Source organism: Lepidochelys kempii, chromosome 14, assembly GCF_965140285.1.
Source record: "Lepidochelys kempii isolate rLepKem1 chromosome 14, rLepKem1.hap1, whole genome shotgun sequence".
In the NCBI taxonomy this organism is placed as follows: domain Eukaryota; kingdom Metazoa; phylum Chordata; order Testudines; family Cheloniidae; genus Lepidochelys; species Lepidochelys kempii.
Genome location: NC_136393.1, coordinates 9,099,738 through 9,118,439, shown reverse-complemented (window position 1 = coordinate 9,118,439; position 18,702 = coordinate 9,099,738). Strand labels below are relative to the sequence as shown.

The 18,702-nt window shown below is 41.0% G+C and overlaps 1 protein-coding gene across 7 annotated transcripts in view; it reads left to right on the top strand.

The window, feature by feature from the left end:
* RHBDL3 (rhomboid like 3) overlaps nt 1–17,969 on the top strand; it is a 132,130-nt gene extending 114,161 nt beyond the window's left edge. For 6 of the 7 annotated variants that reach the window (XM_073310419.2, XM_073310418.2, XM_073310416.2 and 3 more), the window contains 2 exons: nt 5,397–5,457; nt 9,835–17,969. In XM_073310419.2, the coding sequence (XP_073166520.1) occupies nt 5,397–5,457; nt 9,835–10,106 (333 nt within the window). In that variant the 3' untranslated portion in view covers nt 10,107–17,969. The remainder of the gene's footprint in view (nt 1–5,396; nt 5,458–9,834) is intronic. The other variant, XR_012154757.2, reaches the window with a different exon arrangement.
* Nucleotides 17,970–18,702: the final 733 nt, after the last annotated feature.

Here is an 18,702-nt window from a genome sequence, read left to right as displayed (position 1 = left end):
TTTATTTTGCACAGATTGCATTCTTGCAGCTGCCAAAGTGATTTATACCGAGATCCCACATCAGACTTTGTATATTGTAAAATATTGTTTCAATACATTACCACCTGCTACATCAGGAGCTGGACCCGGGACCCCATTAATATTTGTTTTTTTGGTGTGTAGATTATTTAGTTTGTTGTTAGTTTGGCTGTAGGGAGCTGTTCTGGAACCTCTTAATGCTTTGATATCTCACGCTGCCTTACACAGGCACAATTCCTTTGGAAAGAATCTAACTGAGATTGGGTGCTTAATAATAATACTGCTTTGCATTTCTAGATACGTCAGGTGACAAGAGGTATATAAGAACCTAAATAGAATAGGGCTCTACAGCATCTTCCTTGTGAGGATTTCCAAGCGCTTTAGAAATGCAACTAAATTAAGCCTGCCTCATAGCACTCCAGTGAATTGGCTAAGTATTATCATCGTCACTTTACAGATTTGGGAGTGGATGACAGAGACTTGCCCAAGGAACCTGTGGTGGTCCATGTGTCTTAACATTCTGCAAGTGTCTAAGTGTGGTCCAAGATGCATAATATTCTTCACAGTGTGAACCCATATCGAACGGCAGGCAGGCAGGCTTTGGCAGTCTTATTACAGTGCTGGAATTTGCTTGGTAAAGCAAAGTCTACAAACATTTCTGTACATTTTCTTTCTTTTGGAAATCACGTGCTCATAGGACTTAACTGTACTAGGAAATTACGGTGTATTAACCCTAAAAGTTACCCCAATTAGCTGACACGATGTTAAACATGACAGTCCCTGTCTATGCTGAGTAAATCACCTTCGTTAAAGTGTTCTAATGCAACATAGTTTCCCAGTGTAAACAAGCCCATAGTTGGTGTATCTTTCATCCCTGAAACCCTGAGTGTTTCCTGCTAAATATAATGCTATTTTTATCATTAGGTTTGGAATATTTTTATTCTTATGGTTAGTTTCAACTATATTAATGTTTATTTCCAAGGATTTTTTTATTTTACGTTTTGTTACCAACCTTAAATTTTGGCACTAGCTGGAAATTAAAACAAAACTTTATACCAATTTATTTAAAACCTAATTACTTTAGAAGTTGAGGTTCATAAGATTCAGAAATAGGACAGTAATATTATCAGACAATCCTATTTTAGAATAGCTCCCATTAGTTGATTTGCTAGATAAAACTGACAGCATTAGCTGTCTGAGAGTGCAACATATATGTATTTAATTTCTCCATTCTGTAACTTTTTATTATTAATGTGAGAAGATATTTCAGTCTTTTTGGATGGAGGGAGAAAATGTCAGTTATAGACACTGGGTGATTTAAAATCTAATCCTTCCAAGCCTATATATAAGTATCAAACCAGACTGTTGACCTATAAAGATGTAAACTGGGATGAGATATGACCCCTTTATGAATGCTGACCTACTTGTGGGCTCCTAGAAATTTACATAGCAATCTGGCTCCAACTGAAGTAAATTGGGAGACTTGCCACTCAGTCCAACGACAGAGACATCTGTTGCTTACAATTTAACACATCAACAACCAAAGACAAAACCCCTGTTTTGGACAGATGTATTTCATGTAGAGATGAGCCAAAACCAAACTCTCAGATCCAAACAGCCTCAAACTCTGGAGAAATTTTCAGGAGTCTGAACTTTGGGTTTGAACCATTGACGTCAGTTGGAGTCTTTCCATTGATTTTAATAGGGTTTGGAACAAGCCCTTTGCGATTGGCCCCATCTCTGTAGTGGATTGATCCCAAGTGTTCAGGACTGGAGTTTGGAAGTCCACTTCCAAACTGTCCAGCTAGGGCCAGTGTCAGTTTCATGCCTCCCCTCCCTAACCTGTCCTTTTACATTTTGCCTTCCATGCATATGGATGTAGATCAGGACAGACCAGTGGAAGAAGTGGGAGACCTGTACACCAAGGAAAATGTTCTTTGTGTGTTTATTTGTCTTATTAGCCTATTTTATATAGATTGTTAACTAGACAATCTTTTCACTGAATTCAGTGCATGCCTAATTATATCGCCAACTCTTCTGCTTTCTGTAGCTCTTTTGTACAGTTTCTTCTGTAGGTTAAATCCAAGTCCGTAAAGAAAGGGAGCAGATGCAGGCCGATCCCACAAAGAATTACCCGAGTGCTGAATTTTGTGCACTCTGAGTAGTCCCTTTGAAAGCAAAAGTCTCCTCAGGTCGATAGGAGCTGTCCATTGGTCTCAAAGGGCTTTGGATAAGGACTACGTTATATACAGTTCAGCATGTGCTTCAGTCTTTACAGGATCAAGGCATTAGATTTTTCTAAGCTTGATGCTTTGGCTTCTTCCTTTATTAGAACACATCTTCTCCAGGTGTGTGTGTGTACACAGATTTCCACACAGATTAGTATAGATATAAATTGAGTGCAGTGCAGATCAGATCTGATAGCTGGCTCACAACAGATGTGGTATTATACCAAAGGCTCCTTATTGCAAAGATTACTGAATGTGGTTGTAAGCTGTTTTCCAAGATTGCTGTGAAAGGCTGGTCACATGGAAGGGGTCTCTCAAGGAAATAGTGGGATGCCTGAAATTCTTGGGGATGGAAATCAATGAACTAGTGACAGAAAAGTGGAAATCATGGTGAGAAGGTGAGTCAGTGGCTTTAGATTTCTCATGCCAGTTTGAAATGGGGCGAAACGCTTGAATTGCTACTGCCAGCTGTGATGAGCACAACCATGTGCCAGAGTTCCACATCAAGTGGTCTGGATCACTCTTTGGCCCAGATACCAACGGTTCAAATCATATCAGGAAAAAAGGCAGTCTATATGCATAACATAAAGCTGAGTCAAAAGGCCCTTGATCCTCAGGGCTTTCATCTCAACCTCCAGCGAGTCAGTAGTTTCTCAGAGGCAGGCTGGTGTGTCCTGGCTGAGAGCCATTGCTCCTCAGAAATCCCAAGCTTTTCTGTCCCTTCTTTTTCTTCTTCCTCCTTCTTTACAGTTGGGCTTGCCCTCATTAGGCACCACAGCGGTGGGGGGGTGTCACTCCATAATTGGCATTTATCACAGCTGAACTAGGGCATGGCTACTTTGTCTGTCGCAGGCAGGCAGGGTTCTTAACCCTTTCCTGCCTTTGTTTTTGTGGGAGGGCTTGCAGACCCCATCACAACTACCAATGATTAGATTTCAGTTAAGATATCAAATGTGATCTACAATGTATGCTCTTCCATACTGCTAGCCAAGAGTAGTGAGCTCTTTGGGGCAGGGATCATCTTTTATTGCGTGCATCTACATTGCCTAGCAAAATGGAGCCCCTATCTGGGCTGAGGCCTCTAGGCACTATTATAATACAATACTTAGATTCTAAGCTCCTTGGGGCAGGTACTGTCTGTTTTGTTCTGTGGTTGTGCAGGGCCTCGCACAATGGGGTATGAGTCCATGACTATGGCTCTTAGGCATACCAGTAATACAAATACATAATAATAATTAATAATAAATACTAACCATAGACATCGGGCTCCAGAAGGAGCGTTTCCAAACCTCCTTGGCTGGAATGAGGGGTTTGCTTCAGCACAGGGCTTTTTTGACATGAGAGAGGAATAGGGAGACTATCGTGGGAGGGAAACTCCCCTCTTCTAATGCAAGCTTTAAAGATAATGCTTGTATTCTGAAGTTAGTTGCTTCTTCTCCCTGGTTTCAGAATTAATTTTAACCAAACTAAGCACCTCCTGTGGCTGGCAAAATTTAGTAAAAGTTTACTAAATATTCAATAATTTGAGGAACGTTTTGCTTTAATTAAGAAAAATAATTAGTTCTGTTAGTTTTCATTATGCCAATTAGTTGCATCCAAGATGCATTTGCTTCAATGGCCTGTCTAATGTAAATATCCTTTTATGGTATTTCTAAGGCACTTATTACTTGGTATCTAAGTGTTTGCACTGAAAGAGGATAAGAGAAAGGATTAAACTCCCATCTGTTTGTTTGTGGGCCATAACCTAAATGATCTATGTATTTAATATAGCTGGCCAGGAAATGGATTTTTTTCCCTCTAGAAAGTTTTGACTTTTCATCAGAAAAACAACCACTAAAAAGCTTTTCGCTGTAAAGTATTCTGTTTTCAGGATTTTGGTTTTTTGATGAAAAGTCAAAGTTTTCCATAGCAAGCAGAAACTTTCTGCAAAAAATTAATCAAAAACCCAATTTTCTGTTGAAAAACAGTTTAGATGGAACATTTTCAACCAGCCCTAGTATGTAAGCCCTGAATATTCTGTCTAACCTTTTCCCTCCAGACCTGAGTTCATCCTTTAAATCTTGAGCACTGCAAACACTGCTGCAAACTTCCAGGAGGCAGATAAAATCAGTGTTGGTTTATTGATCCTCTGATGTGATTTAGCTCAAGGGTGTGAGGTCATTCAGATTTCCTGTTTGCAAGAAGTAGAGGGATGCTGATGTCTCCATGCTCCTTCCTATACTGTTTGGATCAAAAGGAGATGGTAGGGGAAGAAAATATATTACTGTAAAGAGGGAGAAATACCTTGGTATCTCATTGTTTTCAGTACTTGCCTCTCTCATTACCCAAGAACATTCTTCTCCCTTAGTTCAGCTGGAGGAAGCAAGTGTGTATCCTGTTCTTTCATTCAGAACCCAACCACTTAACGCATTGGTGAGATGATAAAAGAGTTAACTAATTATATTCTCTCTGCCCCTTCAACCCCCCACTACAAACCCTTCTCTGTTTGCTAGGCTTCCAAGCTTTGAGGACACACCCACAAAAATAGACCTGCAACATGTTTTTTCCAAACTTAGTTTTACTGAGTCCTCACTCTGTGTGCAACTGTGTCCCTGCCCACAGACACACCGTGGATTGCACTATTGTACATTTCTAATTCAAATTGCTCCTTCTTATCATTTCTATGTAACATAATCTAAAACTTCTGGGATAACCTGACCTTACCTCCCCACGCGTTTCCCTCACACCCAGTATGAACTGTAAACATCCATCAAGGAGCAAAAGAGCGTGACAAAAGAAATAAAAGTTTAAAGCCCATGTATAGCTGAGGGATTAAACAGGGATTCCCAGTTCTGTGGATTTACTATGCTTTCACATCTTCGTCTTCTGACCAGTAATGTGCAGAGTAAAGAAACAGAAGGATTCATCTGATTTATGAGAGCTGCCTAATCCTTAATTTGATGCGTGTCTGCTTTTGGCTTGGTGAGTTGAGAACCCTGAGGAGTGTGGCAAGGGCAGCACCGATTGGAGCAGAGCTTCCCATTATGTGTGTGTGGCGAGATCAAGTTCCTTGATCAGCAAGTATCTAGATCCGTCTTCAGATTTCCACGGCATAAAAAGATGCATACATGGTACCCAGCATAATTTTGTTTTTGTTGTGTCCTTTTTCAGAACTGGTCTGGAATGAAGTGCCAATTCAAGCTGCTGCGCATGGCTCTTGCCTTGATCTGTAGTAAGTATTGTAATACGTTTGGTGCGCACATAATCCAGTTTTGTTTACCTTTGTCATTAGTGGTTATGCTAACCCAAGGCGGTAATTTGGCTCTATCGCTGGGAACCAGCAACCGGAATTCACAGCAGCAGAAACCTGATCACTCTAGAATGCAGAATCTGGATCCAAATGTTAAATGGGAGCATTTGAAAATGTACAGTTCATTGTTTAGCGGTGTCTGGCGTATGGACATTCATGAAGATCTGGGGTCTCGCTGCTTCTCTTTGAATACTCCAATAGGCAATGCTTTAATAATAATAATAATGCACTGCACTACTACGGCACTCTCAGTCTAAGGACCTCCGAAGTATTTGGCAGGCACCAATGAAGTAAGCTGCTCCAGACCCCTGTGGCAAGGAAGTATTATCCCTGCTTTCCAGAAGGGGAAGATGATGCACATAGAGATAGGGGTTTCAGAGTAACAGCCGTGTTAGTCTGTATTCGCAAAAAGAAAAGGAGTACTTGTGGCACCTTAGAGACTAACCAATTTATTTGAGCATGAGCTTTCGTGAGCTACAGCTCACTTCATCGGATGCATACCGTGGAAACTGCAGCAGACTTTATAAAGTCACTTCATCGGATGCATACCGTGGAAACTGCAGCAGACTTTATAAAGCTCATGCTCAAATAAATTGGTTAGTCTCTAAGGTGCCACAAGTACTCCTTTTCTTTTTGCACATAGAGATAGAGACCAAGGACAAAATTGTCCAAAACCATGATGTTGCATTTTAAAAAGTAATGTAGGTACTTAGGAGCCCAAGTCCCATTGACTATCAATGAGTCTCACTTAGGCTTCAAAGGGCCAGTTTTTCAATGGTATTTAGGTCCCTAAAGATGCAGACAGGTGCCTAGTGGGATTTTTAAAAACACCTGAGCAGGCAGGAGTTAGGTGCCTCACCTGATTAGATGCTTTTGAAAATACCACTTGGTGTCCGTCTGCATTGTTGGGCCCCAGTTACTTGCCAAGGTTACACTGCAAGTCCGTGCCAGAGGTGGAAATAAAACACTGACCTAGTGACTCTGAGGCTGCGGCTTTAAACGCTAAACCATCTTTCTCATGTTAATTTGAGTGCTTGAATGGGTAAGTTATCCAGCTGCTTGGACAGCTAATTAGTGGGGACTAGCAATTCTGAATAGCCTACTACAGGCAGTCTGTCAAACTAGTGGTTATTATAATATATGTATGATTATAAAGGTTTATTTAGCGCCTATCACCTGAGTGCCATATAAAAGGCTATAGACTAATTCTGCCCTCAGTAAAAAGAAAAGGAGTACTTGTGGCACCTTAGAGACTAACCAATTTACTTGAGCATAAGCTTTCGTGAGCTACAGCTCACTTCATCGGATGCATAAAGTGGAAAGTACAGTGAGGAGATTTTATATACACACAGACCATGAAAAAATACACATTGTAAGGAGAGTGATCACTTAAGATGGGCTCCACTCTCCTGCTGGTAATAGCTCATCTTAAGTGATCACTCTCCTTACAATGTGTATTTTTTCATGATCTGTGTGTATATAAAATCTCCTCACTGTACTTTCCACTTTATGCATCCGATGAAGTGAGCTGTAGCTCACGAAAGCTTATGCTCAGATAAATTGTTTAGTCTCAAAGGTGCCACAAGTACTCCTTTTCTTTTTGCGAATACAGACTAACATGGCTGCTACTCTGAAATCTGCCCTCAGTGACTCCTACCGGTCAAAAGACAAAAGCCACCCAGCTTCATAAAAAAAGCAAAAGGAGCTGGAAGGGGAAGGGGGGCCAAGAAAAGCTAAAACTGCTGGCAGCATCAGACACTGAGCTCTACCGGTAGCCAAGGCCAGGCTCTGCTAGACCAACAAAGGAAACAAGTTCTTCAGCTCCACCAAGAACCACCTGCACCAGCCCCCTCAGGGTCAGCCATGGGACCAACTCAGGAGCTGGTCACAGCTGCCACAAAGGGCATGGCAAGAGGTAATGTCAACTAAGAATGAAAGGCTGCATCTCTCCTCTTTTGTCTTGCTATGCAAAAGTGAACTCCCAATGCTGGTGCGCAAGGGATGGGCTCATCTGGAGAAAAAAAGAGGATAAAATGGATTTCCAACATTCTGTCCATGGCAAAATATTTTTCCATTGATGTGGGGCTTTTGTAATGTCCAAGTTAGAACCTGTTTCTCTAGGTCAGTGGTTCTCAACCAAGGTTACGCGTATCCCTGGGGGTTCGCAGAGGTCTTCCAGGGAGTATAGCAACTCATCTAGAGATTTGCCTAGTTTTACAACAGGCTAGGGAAGTCAGTACAGACTAAAATTTCGTACAGACAGTGTCTTGTTTATACAGCTCTATATACTATACACTGAAACGTAAGTACAATATTTATATTCCAATCAATTTATTTTATAACTATATGGTAAAAATGAGAAAGGTAGCAATTTTTCAGTAATAGTGTTCTGTGACACATTTGTATTTTTATGTCTGACTTTGTAAGCAAGTCGTTTTTAAGAGAGCTGAAACTTGGGGTATACAAGACAAATCAGACTCCTGCAGGGGGTACAGCAGTCTGGAAAGGTTGAGAACCGCTGCTGTAGGTCACTTATCTGAATCAGGCACAGGTCCGTAGTGACTGAAACCAGCTATCAGTAATCTATGCGAGGTGAACTGATGGACATAGTGCAGCTGCCAGAGGACAACACAACTGCAGTCAGTTTCTTTGCTGGTAATTTCATCAGAGAAGCCAGGAACTGAGTAAAGGTAGAACAAATCTCTCACCCCTAGAGGTAACCCTTCCAGCGCTGTGCTCAGGCACATGGGCCAGGAGGTGCAGAGAAGCTTGTGTTGCTGCTGCTGACTATGTTGTGCTTGTTCTGGGCATTCAGTTTTCAGAGCTAGTTATCTCTGTAGTGCTACATTACACTGTTTAAATTACAAAAATGGAAATGTAAAAATCTCAACCAGAGTCCTAGAAAGAAATCTGGAAACCTAAGAATGCCTCTCGCACAACCTCCAATTGAGATTTTTCTCTACAACTTAGTCCTAATTCAAGAAGAAATTCTGACTTAACATTTATAATTCATTTGTGATTCCAGCCATCTGCATTGCCTTAGGCACTGAGTGCAAATTGAAGGTACTTGGGCCTATACAGGATCAAGCCCTTATGTTGTAGGTTACTTTACCTGCATTTGAATAGATCCTTCAAGGTGTGCTGGCTGGCTACCTTGTGGGCATTACCCCAGGAGCAAACATTTGAAATCCAGGTATGGAGCCAATACTTAAAATACAAAAATGATACGGGCATACAGATAGCATAATCATAACCAGCAAATCATAACCTTTTCATAGACATCTCACTTGATAACCTTTGTACCAGATTTGCTGCAAATATATAACCATGTTTGCAACAATGATCTATGTGGTCATATTTTAATCAGATAATGTCACAGGAGTACAGAGGTGGTCTGATGTGCCTGACTAGGGAGAAAACAGATATGTCATGTGCTGACTGGACCAAGTGAAGAGGAGGAAACAGTCACCAAGAGGGAGATTTAAAGGAAGAAAAGATTCTACTGAAGGTGTCTTTGTTTTTACAAAAAAGCAACGAGAAGCATCTAGAGCTGAGAATTTCTGATCTAGATCTCTTTTTGAACTCCCACAAAGTTTGGGGATGTACAGAGCTGTGGATTTGGTTTGGCCCAGTCATTAAGGAAAACCAAAACCCACATTCAGGTTCCTCTTCCAAACATGTTTCTGCTGCCAGGCTTATCAATGACTGCCCAACAGCCACCTGGCCCAGCTCACACGGAATATTAAGTAAACAAAACAAGAAACCCTGTCATTACAATAACTGCATGAAGGTTGATTCTCTCTGTCTGGCATATACACAAGATCATTTGGGTTGCAGTTTCTGTTGCTTGCTAAGATTATCTTTGTGTTCTGTGGTATGTCTGTGCAGTATACAGTACTGAACACATGGTCAGTGCTCAATGAATAGTAGAGAGTCCCAGCCAGCAGGAAACCAACCAGAGCCCTAGGAAACACCAGGACAAACACCGAAAATAAAAGAGCACTTCACACGATCTGCCTGCACTGATGTTTCATGTCTGATGTACAGTGAGCTGATTGGCCAAAACTGGCCTATATCATCCCCTTTGCTTGTAGGAGAGTGCACTTTCTCTCTGTTCAGTAAAGCAATGATCTCTGCACTATGAGATAGCAATAATGATCATGAGATAGCAAGAGATGTTTATGAAACAGCACATGCAGTTCTCCAGTCATTGACTTGAAGGAGCCCCAAGTGGAGGTAGAGAAGGATTGAGATGGACAAAGGGCTTATCTTTTCTCTGTCTCTCTCTCTGTGTTCCAGTGAGCTTTGAATTTGGAAGGGCTGTGTGGCTGCGGTTCCATCCATCTGCTTACCCCCCATGTCCGCACCCAAGTTTCGTCGCCCACCTGGGCGGGGTATTGGTTGGCATCACATTGGGCGTGGTCATCCTAAGGAACTATGAACAGAGACTCCAGGACCAGTCCTTATGGTGGATCTTTATTTTTATTTATGTCGTCTTTGTATTGTTCGCCATCTTTTGGAATGTTTTTGCCTACAATCTATTGGATCTGAAGCTACCTCCACCTCCTTGAGAGCCTGGGACAGAGAACTCTGGAGGCAAAAAACTTTTTCATCTGCCAGCTATGTTAAATTAATCAAAACCAAGGATTTATTTTTATATGATGATTAGGGGATAAGTAAATGGTCTTCTGAAAATGCACAAGTTAAGGAAACATGTGACATCGTTTCTAACTGTACTGTATGCTGAAGAAGATTATTTAAGCTAAAACCTAACAATAGAACTGGCCTGAGAGAAGTTGGAACATGAGTCATACAGGTACTGTTAACACTCAGTAGGGACCCAATCCTGCAGCTTCTCCATTGTGGCTATTCCCCTGAGGAAGGGCTGCAGGATCAACCCTATGTTTGTAACTGGGCATTTACCACTCGCTTTATTAGCACACACATTGATGTTTAGTCTGGGTCACTTAAATTTTTCCAGGTTATGCTGGATCCATGACCAGTTGGTTTATGAAACTCCTGTGTTTAACTGAATAGTAAAACAAAAACAAGCTTCACTTTTACTAACTAGAGCATAGGTGCTGGAATGAGGGGTGCTGCTACACTCGCTGGCTTGAAGTAATAATGACAACCCAAATACATGGTTTCTGCCTTCAGCACCCCCTCTATAAAAATTGTTCCAGCACCACTGAACTAGATTCAGGAGACACTGACAAGGCAAATTGAATTTGGTTTTAATGGTTGAGTTTGACTGGTCAGCCATGCCACTACCATTGTCTTAATACTTGAATGGTTACTTAAATATTTAGTCCATAGTTTAGGCTGTCTTAAGCAACTTCCAAAGGGGCCAGCAAAACTTAGTCACCTATCATGGTAGAGATTGATCTTCAACTAAATGTCAAACAAAATTGCACTAGAAACCTTGGGGATACTATAAAGTGGTTGTTTCAGATGGGACACTGTATCAGAGGTGGCTCTTATCATCAGTACATGTTTTACTTGATTTTTACAACCCGTTGTGGTAAATAATGGGGTGGAGGCAGTTTAGGATTTTGCTAATGTTCAGTTGTGTTTTATATTGGTTGACAATCAGGTTGTTTTCTTCTGCCCTTTCTTTCTGGCTATGTATGGTCTAATGCCCTGTCTGCAAAGAGTTTGGAAAGCGTGTCAGAACTTCTCCAGCAGGGTTTGCTTAAACTCAGTTCTTGCTAGAAGAGTGTGGACATGATTTCCCTCACCAATGTAGATGGGAAATATGCAGGTTATAAAACCATGCTACAAACCATTCAGTATGCTAGAGGCTAAGTTTATCCACCAAAGTCAGCAGAGTTACACCAGGGATTTATTTGCCACTAATTCCCTACCCAAGTGTGTCATCCCTGGCTTGGCTGGTATGACCAATGCTTGTAAAATACTGGGAATAACTGTTGTGCGTGGACGCAAAGTCTTGCCTAGGCAATGGACCTTTAGGGGTTCCAAGCAACAATTAGTTGTGATGCCTTTTTGCCTAGTATAGTGAGGGCACAGGTTTTATAGATTCCCTAACTGGTTTATAGTACAGTTTGTAAAGCAAAAAGGCCTAATAGCATGATTCACCATGCCTATATAGACCCGGGAAACCATTTAAAACCCTTTGTAGCATGGGCTTTAAGCACAAATCTCTAGTAAGGTGCTTATGTTATTTCACATTTCACTGTTGATTGCTAACTGCACAGCAGAAAAAAAAACAGTCCAGGAAGGTGGAGGATTTACCCTCTTATAGGTTTCCCTTAATTCCTCTGCCCCTTCTATATTGCCATAGATTTTAAGGCCAGAAAAGACCATCAGATCATCCAGTGTAACCTTCTTTGTAACACAGGCTTTAGTCATGAGGAAATTCTATGGCCTATCTTCTGTCTTAAATGGATGCCCTTGATAACACAAAAAAGGTGTGTGTGCAGGGTGTGAAATTCACACTTGTGCAGAGGGCCAGCAGGAGGCCTATGCATCAGTTAAATCTCACCTAAGACACATACTGGAGGCTTAGGTGAGATGGATCAGGTCATAGATCTTGTTGGTCCTGTGTATAGGGGTGAATTTCACCCATCCCAGAAGATGGGGGTAGGAGACATGGCTTCTAAATCACAACCTGAGAGGGTCAAAAATGCTCAAGTTTTGGGTGGGAATTTCTTTCATTTTTTTCCATTAAAAAAAAATTTTTTTTGCTGGACTGTTTTTGACCTGCTCTGTTTCCAAGGCTTGTAATTCCCCCTAGCTGGGGAAAACAAAATCCTGACATTGTCTCCTGAGATCTGGGCACCAGGTCTGGAAACAGGTGGCTTCCTAATCTCTGCCAAAGACAAGCTCACATAATTAGATGATTTGGGCACAATTTGGAATCAGCAGCGAGTTTTGTTTGTCTTTCAGTAACACCTCTCTTTGTTCCTGAGCTTTATTCTCTTGCCCACCTAGATGATGCCAGTGCTGATGCTGAGGGCTGTGACCTCCTCCCAAGTGTTAACTCAATGATGTTCTTCATCTGTCATTTTAATCCCTGCTGCTTTGGATAAAACACTCTCCATGGTGAAAGCCTGACTCCACTAAACTCAATGGCAAAGCTCCCATTGACTTTTTAAGGGTATTAAATGAGCCTTATCTGCAAAGGAAACTTTTATTTCCCCTTCTTCTTGTGCAGTGTCTGAAAGTTTTGAAGCAACTGCAACAGCAACAAAATTGTTCCCTTTTAGTCTGAAGCATGGTTCATAAGACCCCACTTCAAGGAAGCCTTGTAATAGGAAACCATAAGGCCTATTGTTTGAGAGCACTTGTGGGTTTCTTTGGTATGGGTCCAATTCCAAGTTATCCAAATTCCAAATTATCCCTGCAGTTTGGAGCCAGCTCTAAACAATCACATGTGCAAGAGTTTGGATCCCTTGTTCCAGGTCAGGGATCATTCTGGGTGTTTCATAACGATAGATGCAGTGTAGTTGTAGCTGTGTCAGTCGCAGGATATTCGAGAGACAAGGTGGGTGAGGTAAATAAGATATTGCCTCACTCATCTTGTGTCATAATGATAGAGACAGCATCCTTGAGTGGGTGGGAGAGCAGGGAGAGAGGAATAACTAGAGATTAGATAATTAGTTGCTAAAAACATTATTCAGATTGGAGGAGGATGACATCTCAGCTTCAGTCCCCTTCTCTGGATATTGATAAATCATACCTTTTACAGGTGCCTTTAAACTAGAGCTGGTCAGAAAAAAGAGGAGTTTTCCACATGGAAAATTGTGATAAAAATGAAAAAAAAAATTGTGTTCATTGACGTTTTCAGCAGAAAAAATGACTTTTCATCAACAAAACAACAATTATTAGCCAAAACTTCCAAAACCCAGAATTTTTTTGTCTAAAAACTGAAAAATGTTTCTGGTTTCCAACCCAAAAAAAAACCCCAAACATTTTTTAACTTTTAATTTTGAGGAAAGTAGACACTTCCTCACCAAAAAAAAAAAAAAAAGCTTTGTCAAAAACTCAATTTTCCGTCAAAAAATTATATGGAACATTTTCAATCTGCCCTACTTTAAACTTCATGAAGATTTCTTCCAAACATTTTTATTTTTGGACTGCACCACATGGGAAGGAATTTACATGCAAATTCCCAAGGAACCTCCCTTCAAGGGCACTCTCTCCCTCTAAAAAATCTCTGTCCTACCTCTGTGTAAAGGTGTGTCAACTGCCCCTCGGAGTCACTGTTACGAAGAATGCAGGTTTGTTGTAAAGTGCTGCTAGATGGGTCTTTGGTGATGGAGAGACTATTTTACATCCCATTTCAGCCTCACCATGTGTCAGTATTTGAATGAGAGAGAGGGAAAGAAATCAACATATTATCCATACTAGATAATTGAAGGCTGTACTCAGCAGCTTGCATGTTAGAAAACTCCTCTTGACCTCCCTGAAAGAGGTATAGGATTAGCCCTTGAGGGCCTGTTTCTACAAATGCCTCTGTCCCAGCTGTACCTGTTCAGTGGCTTAATAAGGGACTTTAGACTCCTAGGCCTTCAATCTCCTCGTTATCTGTCATCCTTTTCCTGGCACTGGCCAAGATAGATCATCAGTCCAGGAGGATGAAGATGGATGGGGGGGATTCTCTGACCGTGGGACCATATTCCAGTTCTTCATCCATTCATTCATCTAGGCAGGGCTCCTTGGAAGATCTCCGCCAGCTTCTTCCATCCCTCCTTTTAATCCTGTGATCTGCCTCCCTAGCCTTGTTTGTGCATTTTTGTTGTCTCAGTGATCTGTTGATTTTTCTGTTCTGTTGCTCCCTCCCTCATCTGAAGGAGCAGGCCTTCATTGCTTGGGTGGGCTCTGCCAACCAATCCCAGTTCTCAGTTAGGCTGACACCTGAAACCAGCACTAAATTCACACATACAGATGAATAAATCAAGCGTTTTATATTTCAATATATTAAGGGTGAATTCATCCACACACCTCACACAAAGGCAAGGAAATGAACATAATCTATGCTCAATGTCACCAGCTGAGAGATCAAGGGCAGTACAAGACACTTGGGCTGAGATCTTTACTCCCTCTTTTAAAAACTGTTTGATAGATTCTGACACTATTTTAAAGAGCTTGTGCAGTTTGATATTTTAAAATGGTTAATATCAATCTCAATTATGCTGTCTTTTAAACTCAGTGAGTGAATAGAGGATAGGTTTTCTCTTTCACCTCCAGATGTCCTTGCTGTTGCCGGTTTGTGTCAGAGCCTTAACATTACTCGTCTCCAGTCATTTGTGGATGAATTGGGACTTACAGGCTCTTCTCATCTGGTCACGAAGGAGCAATTTACATCGTGAATTGATTTTCTTTTTTTTTAATTCAGCTGCTACCAGAATTTCACATTATGTAGTTCAACAAAATGTGAATGTATTGGACCTTACAGATACTTAATTCACACACTCTCTCTGACATTATGATCAACATGAAGACACTAGTGAGTGGTGTATATTTTATAACAAGTTTTTTTTTGTGCTAATGTCCTTGGACAAGTATTTCATGGTGAAAAGAAGAGATGTGGTGAACCTGTAAGAGCTATTCCCATAGTCGATGTTGAATTGCAGCACAGCTACTGTATAGGATTATCCAGTATTGGGCTTTAGGGAGCAACCAGACGGGAGGGGTAATGAAGACTGACTCAGAATCTGGGGACACGAGTAATACAACTCTTAGAGAGACACCTGCTGGTCAATTCAGAGGTTGACACTGGCAGCTGCTTTCATTTAGAACTCCATGTTGATGGCTCCTTCTCATGGGAGCCAAAAAGAAAGAAATTAATAGGGGCCCAAAAAAAAAGCACCACCCAGAATGAAAAGATGAGTGTACAGTCAGTGGGAGTTGCAAGTTGTACCTCTTATTCTTAGATCCTTGGATCTAGAAACAGTTTTTTGCACACATCACTAATATTAAATAAAGGAAAAAGCCAGATAAGGAGGGATGGGATATGAGCTCACGAGAAATAACCTCTACATGTGGGTTAAGGAAGAAAAACTTTTAACTTTTGCTAAATCTTTAACTAAGCATTTCATGTCCTTTTTCCAGTCAGCCAGTAATACTTCGTGCTTATATAGCATATCAAAAATATTTATGAATCTTCACTACTTGCTTAGGTAGAAATAAGTATTTTATAAATGAGGAAACTGAGGCTAGGGGAGTTACAACTTGTACAAGGTGACAAAGTGAGCTTTTGTCAGAACTGGGACAAGAACTCAGGGATCCTATCTCCTGGACCATGCTCTGTCCAATGGACCATACTGCCTCTGGTTTTCAGATTGGAGAATTTGGGTTTTAATTTGTATACAACAGATGGAATCCTATGCTTGGTCCCAAAATAGTGTGGCCATCTCACAAAGTCAATAGACCTCCTAAGATGTCCAAGATTTTGTGCCAACATTTTATTCTTGCAAGATTTTGGGCTGGATTTTCAAAAGCACTTACCGTATATACTCAATCATCAGCCGGTTCGTTTATAATGGGTTCTCAAACTGGGGGTTGGGACCCCTCAGGGGGTCACAAGGTTATTACAGGGCGGGTCGCGACCTGTCAACCTCCATCCCAAACTCTGCTTTGCATCCAGCATTTATAATGGTGTTAAATATATAAAAAAGTGTTCTTAATTTACAAAGGGGGGGTTGCACTCAGAGGCTTACTATATGAAAGGGGTCACCAGTAAAAAAAAAAAAAAAGTTTGAGAGCCACTGGTTTATAAGCCGACCCCCCCCCCCAGATGGATAAGTAAAAATGGAAAATTTTTATGACCCATTCATAAGCCGACCCTATAATTCAGGGGTCGGCAAACTTTGGCTCCCGGGCCATCAGGATAAGCCGCTGGCGGTTTGTTTACCTTGAGTGTCTGCAGGCATGGAGGTAAACCTAAGTAAACAAACTGTCCCAGCCCGCCAGCGGCTTACCCTGATGGGTCGGAACAGCAAGTGGTGGGAAAATTTTGGGCGAGGGAGAAGCTGGTGGTCAGGGGAGTAACCCCTATGACCACCCCCCACATGACCCTACCCACAGCCCGGGACCCCCACACTCTCCCCATCCCATCCCTTCCCACCTTAGCTGGGGCGGACCAGGGGAGGATGTCTCTGGCCTGGCTGGAGCTGCTCTGGCAGGCGCGGCTGCAACCTGCCAGCCGCAGAGCTGCAGCTGCTTCAGAGGTTGGGGGGAGAGCAGTGTGGCCAGAAGCGGAGACACTCTGGCCCCATCTCTTCCCTTCTGGCTTTGCTGCCTCTCCTTGCCCCCTCTGTTGGGGGAGGGGCTGTGTCCCACCTCTCCCCCTCTATACCTGTTCTATACCGACCCCCTTCTCTGATGCTTCCCTTTTTTACTTAAAAAAAAAAATTCAGCTTATGAATGAGTGTATACGGTAAATAAGTTAGGAGCACAAATCCTATTGATTTTCATGGGACTTGAGCTCCTAACATACTTAAGAGTTTTTTAATATCCCACTGTTTGGTTTTACCTGAACTTTAACCAGACCTGACCCCATGTAGGCATGTTCAGATCTAGCAAGCCAAAGGCCAATAGATTTGGGGTTCTGGTTTTGGTCTTTCTCTTATTATTGTAATTCTTTTTCTTTTAAAAAGTGACAGCCTTAGGGTACTGTGTGCTGCTGCTCAACAACTCCTACAGCTCAACGCTTCACAGCACAGACACTGAGAACTGGTTGAAGATAAAGGCAATATATTCAGCTGTTCACTAAAAGAATAAATCATGTGTGAAACAAAAACAAACTGTTTTAAAGGTAAATGTATTATTGTCATCATTAATCTTTGGCTTTTAATGGGAAGAAGCTCCCTAATGAGGTACTTTAAAATGCCAGAACATAGTACAGCAAATTGACATTGCTGAGCACTTTACAACACGGGACATGAAAAATTCCACAGGCCTGATTTATGCAGCAAAAATACATTAATTTCCAATGAGTTTAGTAGACACATTAGTCACCAAATGTATCCTGACTCCCCCACAGAGTCTGTTTAGTTTGCAAATAAAGCTAGATTTATGCGGCTTGATTTTCTTTTGCTTTCATCATCAATACTAATGCCTCCTCCAAGTGTTAATCACAGAGCACCAAACAATATAATTCTGCCTTAAAAATGCTGAATAATTGATGCTTCACCATCAAGGGCTAGGAGAACAAAATAATATTTGCAAGGTAACACGTTGTGATATGTTTCCAAATATTTTTGTATTGTGTACATTCTGTATATTTTTGTTGTAACAAATATTATTTGAGCACAGCTTCCATTAAAGATTTGGGGGGCTTTTTTTTTTTTTTTTAATAAAGAGTGAGCTTGTTAATGTAACATGCCAAAAACAAAAAAACCACCAACTTGCACAGAGGGATTGTGTTTTATAAGTACATCAACAATTAAAAACTTAACAAGAATGTTTTGACACGAATGATTTGATTTCAACTTTTCTATTTCATCATTGACTATGGAGATCAATTACTTACGTTTGTGTTTTGTTGAAAGTGTGCGGTAAAGGAAAAAAATTAGGTTTCTGCCCCTTTTTTTTTCTCTATATAAGGTAGGAAGAGAGTGGTATCATCTGATTTTGTTTGTTTTTTAACTTTAAAAATTCAGGTCTTGTCCACTTTCTGATAACTGGAACACTTGTGAAATTATGACATCACAAGAGACAGCAGCCTAAAGGTGGAGAAGGGGATTATTAACCCGTCTGTTTTAACCAGGCTTTATTTTGGGTTTTTTTTGTTAAAATATATTTACCACCAATGTCTAATGAACACTTAGGAGAAAATGTCTTTTACAGATTTGACACCCGCTTGAATTAAGAAATGGAGTTAATGGTTCTCCAGTAAAACAAGGAAAGACCACAAGTGATATTCCTGAAATTGCTTAGATATAAAACAGTAACAAAATTAAAAAAATCAGCCTGCTTTATTCATTGTAAGGGAGTAAGAAGGGACACAATCCCAATTTAAAAAAAAAAAAACCCTGCGGGTTGACGTTAAGAATAGTTGGGTTAAAGTATCGCTATGAAATTAATTAAGTAAAATTCTATGGCTCCCAAAATCCCAGTTTTTGTCAAGGGCACTTTCAAGAAGTTTGAACTCTTTCTGTCAGTCATACACCTGAATAAGTAAGTCACTGCAGAGCTGATAGG